The sequence below is a fragment of the Malurus melanocephalus genome, unplaced genomic scaffold (genome assembly GCF_030028575.1).
Source record: "Malurus melanocephalus ecotype Western Australia unplaced genomic scaffold, MMel_1.1 scaffold_351, whole genome shotgun sequence".
In the NCBI taxonomy this organism is placed as follows: domain Eukaryota; kingdom Metazoa; phylum Chordata; class Aves; order Passeriformes; family Maluridae; genus Malurus; species Malurus melanocephalus.
Window position 1 is genome coordinate 399,572 of NW_026623583.1, and position 9,691 is coordinate 409,262.

The following is a 9,691-nucleotide window of genomic DNA, read 5'->3' on the forward strand; positions in this document are numbered from 1 at the left end:
AGAGTCCCCAGGTCCTCTGGCTGCTCGGAAAACTGGCCACAAATAACTCCTGCTGWGGGAAGGGATCAACTGCTGCAAACTCCACAACCCAGAACCATGAATGGGAGAAGCCACAGGAATATTTTTAATATTAATACCAGTATTTATATTCACATTATATAACATATAACATATAATTAATATAATATATAATAAATATATAATATGTAATATATAAGATACAATATATTATATACATAATATATAACAAATATATAATGTATATTGCAGAATATACAATATATATTATATTATCTGTAGCATATTACATATAATTATATGTTACATATAAAATTTATATATTATGTAGTGTATATGTTAATGTATTATAATAACGATAATAACAATAACGAGAATAATGATAATAATGATAAAATTTTAACAATAATAATAATAATAATAATGATAAAATTATAACAACAATAATGATAGTAATAAATTAATAGTAGTAGTAATAAAAATAATAATAACAGATCCAAACTTACTTGCCCAAGGCAAAGCACTCCAATTTCACCGTTGTTCCTTTYGCAGACGGAACCGTTTCTGGGAACTGCACTTCTATTTTGGGCTCATACTCTCCCATCACCCCTGAGAACATAAAAGGGATGCTAAGGCTTGGTTGAATTTCAGCAGTAAATTCACAAGTGTTCCCGTGCTARCACAGAGCTGTTCCATACATCATTACTTGCCCAATTAATCCATTCATTTTAAACATGGCCTGTTCCTAACAGCCGTGGAGTGTGGGCTCTTTTCCCATTTACTGCCAGAGGAGAAGCTGAACCAACTCTCCACACCATCTGCCAAAGATTAAAATCTCTTCATGGCTCYGGTACTTTTTTTGCTTTTGAATATGCAGGATTTTTGCAGGTAACTTGTGAAATAAGGGGAGCAATAACCRGGGATGTTTAGCATCTTCTGGAATTGAAACAAGGAACAAACAGCCATTAGGAAAAAAGTTTTAAAAGCCCTGGAGTTAATAGAGGTTTCTATTAACTTCCAGGATTTCAATGCACTGAGATCATCTACTCCTCGGGTAATTTCTTTATTTTTTTACTGCCCCAGTAAATCAYGGAGCGTGGCAGCCTCTTTATGAAATTGTGTTTAAAAATTTGTGCACATAAAAAGGCCATTATACCCCTGACAAATGGCTGCATTTCCAGCCACTGCACCGTCCTCAGCCCAGCACATTTAATTGCACCGATAGTGATTATCAGCTAATTGATGATTGCAGTTTTAATCTCAACAGCAGCRCGTCCTGGCCGGTGGCCAAGGAAGGAGAGGAGCTGGGGCTGTGCCCTGCTGCATCCCAGAAATGCAGGAATGAGCCAGCCCGAGCCTGCAGGGACTCTCTGCCCCTTTGCTTTTCATGCAGAATGCAAGAAAACTCTTTTTTTCCTTTATTTTTTTTGGTGATAAAGCTGATAATGCTCAGTATGAGCACCTTTACCTGCTGGCCTGAATGTTCCCCGTTCTGAACAGGTCATGCCAGCTTTGTCCCATCTTTCTCCCAACACATTAATTGCAAATTAATGTTCATTAGAGTAGCTGCTGCCCAGCCTCAGCTGTCCGAATTAAATGAATTTATTAAAAACACGAACACTCTCCCCATATTCGTGTGCTGGCCCACAAAACAGGAAATTTGGGATTCCATGGGGACACTGCAGCCTTTACAAACCCCACAAACAAGAATTATGGGGCAGCCACTCATCAGCCCCTGCACGTTAACACTGCACCCTCCAAAAGCTCAAAATCCTGTCTGCCCAACTGGGACCCGGCCAAATCTTTGCAATCTCACCTGAATTTCTCCAAAATCTGGGTTAAATGTTTGCTGGGTAAACTTCAGCCAAGCCAAAATTGCTGAGATGATAACTGATCTCTCTATATATGTATATATATGTATGTGAATGTATGTTTTATATATGCAAATAAATAAATAAATTATATTCTCTGTAGATAGATCTATAAATAGATAGATATATAGATAAATAGATAAATAAATAAATATACACAGGGTATGAAGTGAATCCTGCTATCTCCTCTTTATAGGAGCAGCATCAGTGCAATTTGGACATTTCCATCCTGAATCCAAGAGCATTTCCATGCAGAAAATCCTCATTTTTMCTGCCGTTCCTGGGTGATTTAACACCTGACTTAGCAGTGCAGGTGGCAGGGAGGGAGGAGGGAACAAAGGACTGAAACAGAGCCAGGTTTGGAGCTGGGAGAACATTTCCAGTGCTGTGGCACATCAGATGCTCCACGTGTCTGCATTTCAAGGCTTTTGTACCTTTCTCCCCATTTCAAAGCTTACAAACGTGTTTTGGGATGGAAGCCCCAGGAATTCAGGAGGAGGATAATTTGTCTGAGGAGATGATCTGCATTTCCTGACAGCACCTGGGAGATGGTGCASTTTAATTGTCCCACGCAGCTGCTGCTGGTGGCAGCTTTCTTTCAGCACTTCCCTTTGCCACTGTTTCAATCCTGATGTCAAAAATCCCAAAAACATTTTAAAGAGAATTAGAGAAGCACTGCACGAGCACAGCTCCCAACACCTGGATGCTCCCAGCAGGTTTTGGAGTGGGATGGGGCAGCCACAGCTTCTCTGGGAACCTATACCAGTGCCTGCCCCTGCTCACAGGGAAGGATTCCTTCTCAACATTCCTTCCCAATATTCCTTCTCAATATTCCTTCCCAATTTCACCCTTCCCCATCAGTTTTCATCCATCATCCCTCATTCTGTCACTSCCCACCCTTGTACAAAGTCCCTCTCCAGCTCTTGCAGCAGGGTTTGCAGAAAAGTCCTATTCTTGGAATATTTCAAAATATTATTTCAACACTGCAAATTTAAACATTTCTCTGGGTATTTTATCTACCCCATGACTCGCTGGGGACTCAGAGGTGCAGATTTGTGTTTACAGGAGCACAGAATTCCCTGTGAGGGAGGGCAAGTGTGGAGCAGAGATGGAAAAGCAGCACCTCCACCCATTCCAGCCCAGCTTTGACAATTCCTCATCCTCAAAGCATTTCCCACTCTCCATCCACAGGGATTGGGACAATGAAGGACAGGAAGCTGCAGCAATGAGCCCCCATTTTCCAAGCAAGGAATTTTTGTCAAAAGACCACGAGGTGACAGTGGATCTTCTTCCAGGAGAAGCTGCTAACAACGCATTTCTATTTCTGGCACAAATGTCCCAACTGTTATCCTTCAAACAGAGACATTTTAATTAATTTTAATTGTGAATTAACATGCAAATGCATTTTTCTTATCTGCTCCAAAATGACGCCGATACAGATCAATTGTCTGTATAAATTTARAAATCCTCTTTTGCTTTCTTCTCCCCTTTTTTTTTTTGTATTATTCCACAGACCACTAAAAATAGCACCAATTCTGCTGGGAAATACAGGCTGAGCTAATAGTTACCGAAACAACAAAGTGCCTTTGTTCACTTTTGGGCTGCATAAAATGAGAAAAACTGGTATTTGAGAAATTGAAGAATCTGAAATATTTTTTCCTTATCTTYGGGCAATTCCCACAGGGTTTTTCTTTTGTAATTATTGCCTGACTTTGGGAGTTGTCCCATTGGTGGGAAGAGCAACTCCATGGACAGCTTGAACAGCTCCATCCTCAATGAGGGGAAAAATCCCTTTACTCCAACAGAAACATTTCAGGGCATTTCTCAATTTCAATATAACACAAAAAAAGCAAGAAAAGCGATCCAGCCCACGCTGGAGGGTCCTACCRTCRTTCCTGAGCACCAGAGGYGTTGGTGGCCCCAGGACRCGGCCRTTGGTCACCGTGTTGGTCACCACRCAGGTGTAGTTGCCCACRTCYGAGCTCTCCACCTTGGCAATGTAGAGGTTTCCAGTCTCCTGTGACACGAAGCGCCGGCTGTCCTGGTGCACGAACGACGGGTACTCGTTGAAGATCCACGCGTAGGTCAGCTCTGAAAGCACAAGGTGATACTGGATCTGTGCTGCCTTTTCCTTTCCTATCTCTTTTTCTTATTCTCTGTATTCTCAGCACTCATATTTGTAGCTTTGTAGACTGYTATTTTAGTTTAATCTTTGGTGTTTTCCTCTGCAGAAAAACCAAACATCCCCGAAGCCTCAGCACTGAGGAGTGTGGAGTGAAGCTGTCGTGGTTCTCCTTGGAAACCAAGGTGGAACCAGCTCTTGGAGATGCATTTTTATAAAAAAAGTTCAGGCCTCATCTGAGGGGGAAAAACTTGGAAGGTGCCAGAACTGGGGCCATGTTCCAGCCCCAGTGGGGATTCTGGTCAGATGCACTAATTTGCAAAATCTATAAAAATTGTACACGTGGCGTGCAGCTTTGGCGTTTCCCACCTGGCAGATTGTAAACCCAAGGATCTCAAATTATAAAGGTAACCCCTGTGTCTGCCTCATCATTCCAGGAGCAGAGAAAAAGGCATCAAAGGGACCAGCTTTGACCAGGGAGAATTGGATGCACCACAACCCATGGAATGATCCCACAAATTCCCACCTGTGACACTTCTGAGCCCGCACAYGGATCTGGTATTCCTGCTACTCCTTCAGCTTCATACAGAATAAAATATATTTGACAGAATCTCACCTTTTTGTCATGAACATTCCAGCCTGACTCATGGCTTTGCTTTCATCCTTCCTAATTAATTTTTCCCCCCTTTAAAGCCAGTTGWGAGGGGGATCTGCCGAGTCGTGTTATCACCCACTGCATGCTTTATTCCCCGGGAATTTCTGATTCAGCAAAAACCTGAACACCGAATTAAGCAGCTGTAATCTTCCCTATGACTAATTAGACATTGCTCTGTGTTTCATGAGGTGTCTTTAGAAGGTATTTGAGCAATAAAAAAAAGAAGTGAGGGATGTTGTAAGCGGCTGCAGGGGCTGGGAGGGAGGTTAATGCAGCCTAACCCTGTTGGATCTGCCTGAATCAAGAGCCCAAACACTCTGAACGAGCCTGAAGTGGATAAGGACCCGCTGCAATTTGCTAAGGGAATGCTCATTATGCTAAAAATCATATTTTTATTGTAATACTCTAATGAGTCGTAGCTGTAATTGACCTCAGCTCCCATTAGGTGYTTTGGAAAATACATTCTGCCCTCACATCCCCCTGTTTGCAGCCAGGAGAGGCTGAATGGGCACTATTGGCTTTTATTTACTTATTTTTAACAACAGGACTCGAAAATGCCTGCTCAGACTTGCAGGAAGAATTGATAATTATGTTTATGAGGGAATATCTAATCATCTTATTTACACATGTGCATCTCCTCAAAAGGAACCTCATGCTGGTGTCAAGAGGATCCTCAGAGCAAACAAGGTGCCACTTCTCAGTCAGCTTATTATTTTCTGCAAGTTAAGTTTGTGCTTTTTTTTTTTTTTTCCTCTAAATTTACTCTTGGTGAACAATTATCTCGCTCCTCCAGAAGCAGTTGGCAATAGGCAAATAAACACCTCTGCCCTGGGATGCACAGAGGGGCTGAGAGTGGAGAGACTTTTCACTCACAAGGTTTCACCAGAGCCCCCCTGAGCTCTGCAGTTTCTGTGGAATGGTGGATGGACCACAGGAAAAGAGAGGGAAGGGAATTCCTGGAGCAATCCCTGTCCCTCTCCCATGAGTTCTTCGGTTTCTGTGGAATGGTGAACGGACCACAGAAAAACAGTGGGGAGGAAATTCCTGGAGGAATCCCTGTCCCTCTCCCAGGACTCACAGGTAAAATTACACCCCAGAAACAGCAGTGTTTGGCTCCTGCTTTTCCCTGTGTGCCTGTAGTAGTTTAACTCCTAAGAACCCTCTAATTTCCAGCTGGAATATTTGCATTGGAGTCTCCAGCCCTGTGCTCGTGGGTTAATGATTCCTCTGGTTTAGAGAGTTCTCATCTCTTTTCTGCTGAGAGCCACGAGAGTCCTTGTGCTGCTGTTTTCAAGACAGCTTCCCCATCCTGTCATCACTGTAGGGGCTTTTCCTGGGTTCTGCTTTGTTAAAAAGTCTGGAATGGGGATGTTTTTGGGGCTGAGAGCTGGGGGAGCAGGTCCCAGGGATGTGCAAGGGTAGAGAGAGGAGATCTGATCATGGGGAGAAACAAAAGGTGACAGGCTGGGATCCCTCCAAAACTGAAGGAGAGCCACTCCTGGAGGGCAAAATATCAAAACCTCCCCCAAAGCCATCCTCAAACTCCGTTAATTTGGCTTCATTAAACTGAGGAACACAGAAAAGATGTGAAATCACAGCTCTGCCTTCCTGCCAATGTCCAGAAAGATCCAGCTGCACAAATGACACAGAATTTGATATTAGGAGCACTCAATTATTGCCAAAAATATTGAAAACCACTGGGTATTTCCCTCTCTCAAACACCACAGGATTGATGGGATTCAGAGCCCAGGGAACAGCAGAGTGGAGCATCTCTAAATGCATCTGCTTGTGCAGCAACATGTAAATAAACACTGCCTCCAACTGCCTTTGATTTCCTGAGAGATCCCGGTGCAATATTTATGGCTTTTCAAACTTGACGGGTTCCTTTTGATAAGGAATCCCTTCCTAATTGCTCTGGAAGTGACAGGCAGCTCACATCCCACAGGCAATTTGTAACTCCTGAGCAAACAGACACTTAAAACACAGCCCGGGGTGGCTCCTGAGCTTCCCAAAATCACCAACGGAGCCTYGGAGCACAAAGAATCAGCAGCAACAGGCAATTCTGCCTTTCTAATCACACATYGAGCTCTAATTCCTTCAGGAATTTATTATAAATTTCTCCTTTCTAATTTCACCCCCTTTTCATGTAATTTTTGCCCAATTTATCCTGCTTTTTATTCCCCCTTTTAAGCAGATTCAAGATTCTCTTAAACATAGAATATTAYCCAATTTCTGACCTGTATTTGCTGKTTTTAAAGGAAAGGAGAAACTCCWSGAGCTGCAGTCCCAGAGCAGTGACTGACACCTGTCTGCTCACCCACTGCACGCTGGAACCTGATTTTTCTTCATTTCCATTACATTCTCTACACTGCACAGAAATTCTGAGTAATTATTAAAATTAGGCCATGTGCCTAATATTGAAAATCACATTCTCTGGTTGCCTATCTTGGAGCATGCAGATATTTTATCTCTGCCTTTAAGTACAAGAAGCTCTTCTTGATTTTTGATTTTTTTTTAAAGTCTCTTCCATAAAGTCGGGGCTGCCACTTAAAAAGGTCTCTGTGGCTATTATGGGAAAAGCTATTAAAATATCATGATGATGGTGGCCATAAAGCTGAGCAGAAGAATGAAATTTTGGAATTAGTATTGGCCAAAAAATGGGGGGCATTGATCATTTTTAATAAGAACAGTGTGGGTACAATACACTATTATTTTTTATAGGCTTTACTGAAAGTTACAGAGATTAATCCAACCTTTAATGATTGCTATAATTCCTGTTATCACCTACCCTGTCACTCTCAAGCTGGACAGGTGGGAACTGATTTGCAGTGTGAAACAGAAGGGTTCCTGTAAATCGTGATGCACAAAAATCAGGTTCCATCCCACATGGCAAGAGAAAAACATGAAATTATAAAAATGAAAAAAATACTCCCTTTAAACTGTCCCAAACAACCCAAACTGTAACCGAAATAGTAAAGTATTTTGAGACATTTTTAAACTACATCATAAACAATTCAAACCCAGATCAGCAAACACAGCCCTGAGTGCTTGCTTGGCCCCTTCCTTGATCATGCATCTGTAAAATTAAGACAATTTTCTGAATTTTTTTAAAACTCAGTATTTTTTTCCTGCAGAATGGGGAGTGTTGAAGTTTTCCTGCCTGTTTCCTGCCTGCTTTCCCAGACAGAGCCACCAACAGTGAGGCAGATTTTACTGGGAATTTACTGGGAATGGTGAACCTCRCCYAGGACTGGATCTGATGCCACTTTCRAGCTCTTCTCACTTCAACTGCAGTTTTTGGAGTCAGGCTCAKCCCAGCAGGATCAGCTCTGTCTCTCTGTCTCTCTCTGAGCTCATTTCAATTAGGAAATTCTGATAATCAAAAAAGGAATAAGAGCTTGGCATGGTCTGAGAATGGCACCAATATCTGCCCAAAGAAAGGCTCCTCTTCACCTGGCAGCCCAAAATGAAGCCCCCTGTGCCAGCAGGACATCGAACAGGACAGCCAGCATCCAGAGAGGGGATAAAATGAGTCTGGAGGCTGCTAATTACTCATAATTAATCATCAAAAGAGAATAAACCACAGGAAGCAGGGAGTGTGCACAAATGATGCCCACACGGAATGTAAATTCCCTGTGTTTGTGCTGGGAGAGGCTCAGTCACTGCTGATATTGTTACATAAAGTGCTCACACATCACCTGAAGGAATGACTCACACATTTAATCCAGCAGTTTGTTTTCTGGTTAAAGCCACAGAGAGTTAGCCTAAAAATCCTTTCTTTATGAGTGTGTGTGCTTGCTTCAGAAAAGCTAAAGGTCCCTGGGCTTGTTTTAAAACATATTTCAATGTGACCTAGCTAATCCTTTAATACCAGCTTTCACTACCTTTGATCAGCCTCTTACTGCAGCTAGAAGAGATCAGATCAAACCTCTTAAAAAAAAATAAAAAATCAAACTTGGTTGCAGAGAATTTCCTTAGTGCAATGAATTAAAATTATCAACTCCAAGGTTGGAATATTTGCTCAAACAGCTTGGGGGGGATGGCCTGCAGGGCATTTGCCTGTTACACACAGGAAAAATCATTCTCTGCTCATATTTGAGAGATGAGCAGTGTTTTGGTAGATAAAGTGTTCTGATATCCACCAGCTGAAAACATCATCACGTTTGCACATTTATCTTATTTAAACAACACCATGGGTGCCAATTCAGGCTTTTCCCATGCATGAGGTACCATAAAATGCCCAAACCAATATCCCCATTTATTTTTCAAGCACAGAGCATCAGTCCCATGGGTCTGGGGGTTCCCACAGCCAGGATTATTATCTTGGATACGCATCCTGGGATCTGGAACCCCAAATCTGACACATCAGTGCTGTGTTTGTGCCAACTCTGCSTGTCCCTGGCTGCTCCCAAGGGCTTTGCAGAGGCCAGAGGAGCTGGATTTGGAGGRAAGGGGTTAGCAGAGCCTGGGAGCAGGACTCTGATCTCTCATTTATTTCATAAAGACATCACAAGATGTTACAACTCTCGAKAAACGCTATTGACTGGGCTCTGTCAGACACATTTCACTCATCTTCAGCCAAACCCTGCCGGCTCTACCCCCTCTCAATCCCATTTCAATCTTCATTTAGTGCTGACTGCAACCAAACAGGGAATAAACCACCTGACTGGCTCGCAGATGATTTCTTTTTAAAGATGTCACGAGCTGTCACTGATAAATAAAAAATCCATTAAGGCCATGTTCCTCATTATTTCCCTGTTTCCAAGGTCTTTACTGGAGGGCTGAGCCTCTTCCCTTCCAGTTCTGTGTGTCTCAGAGCCCAGATTCCCCCCTGCCACCCTCTTGGGGCACAAATCAGGGATTTGGGGTGGCTGGATGGGTGCTGGGGACAGGTGACAACACGCCAGCTGAAAATCTGGATCCAAATTCCCGTGGCCGAAATCTGCTCCTGCCTCTGCAAGAATTCTGCACCTCAAAATTCACCCCTGAATTCAGCTGGAATGAGGCAGATCACACAATTCTGCA

The 9,691-nt window shown here is 42.7% G+C and overlaps 1 protein-coding gene across 1 annotated transcript in view; it reads right to left on the reverse strand.

The window, feature by feature from the left end:
• LOC130580643 (contactin-4-like) overlaps window positions 1–9,691 on the reverse strand; it is a 231,459-nt gene that overhangs the window by 55,684 nt on the left and 166,084 nt on the right. Inside the window, exons 7-9 of the mRNA XM_057378263.1 lie at window positions 3,777–3,980; window positions 525–627; window positions 34–49 (exon numbers count right to left, since the gene is read on the reverse strand). Of these exons, the coding sequence (XP_057234246.1) occupies window positions 34–49; window positions 525–627; window positions 3,777–3,980 (323 nt within the window). The remainder of the gene's footprint in view (window positions 1–33; window positions 50–524; window positions 628–3,776; window positions 3,981–9,691) is intronic.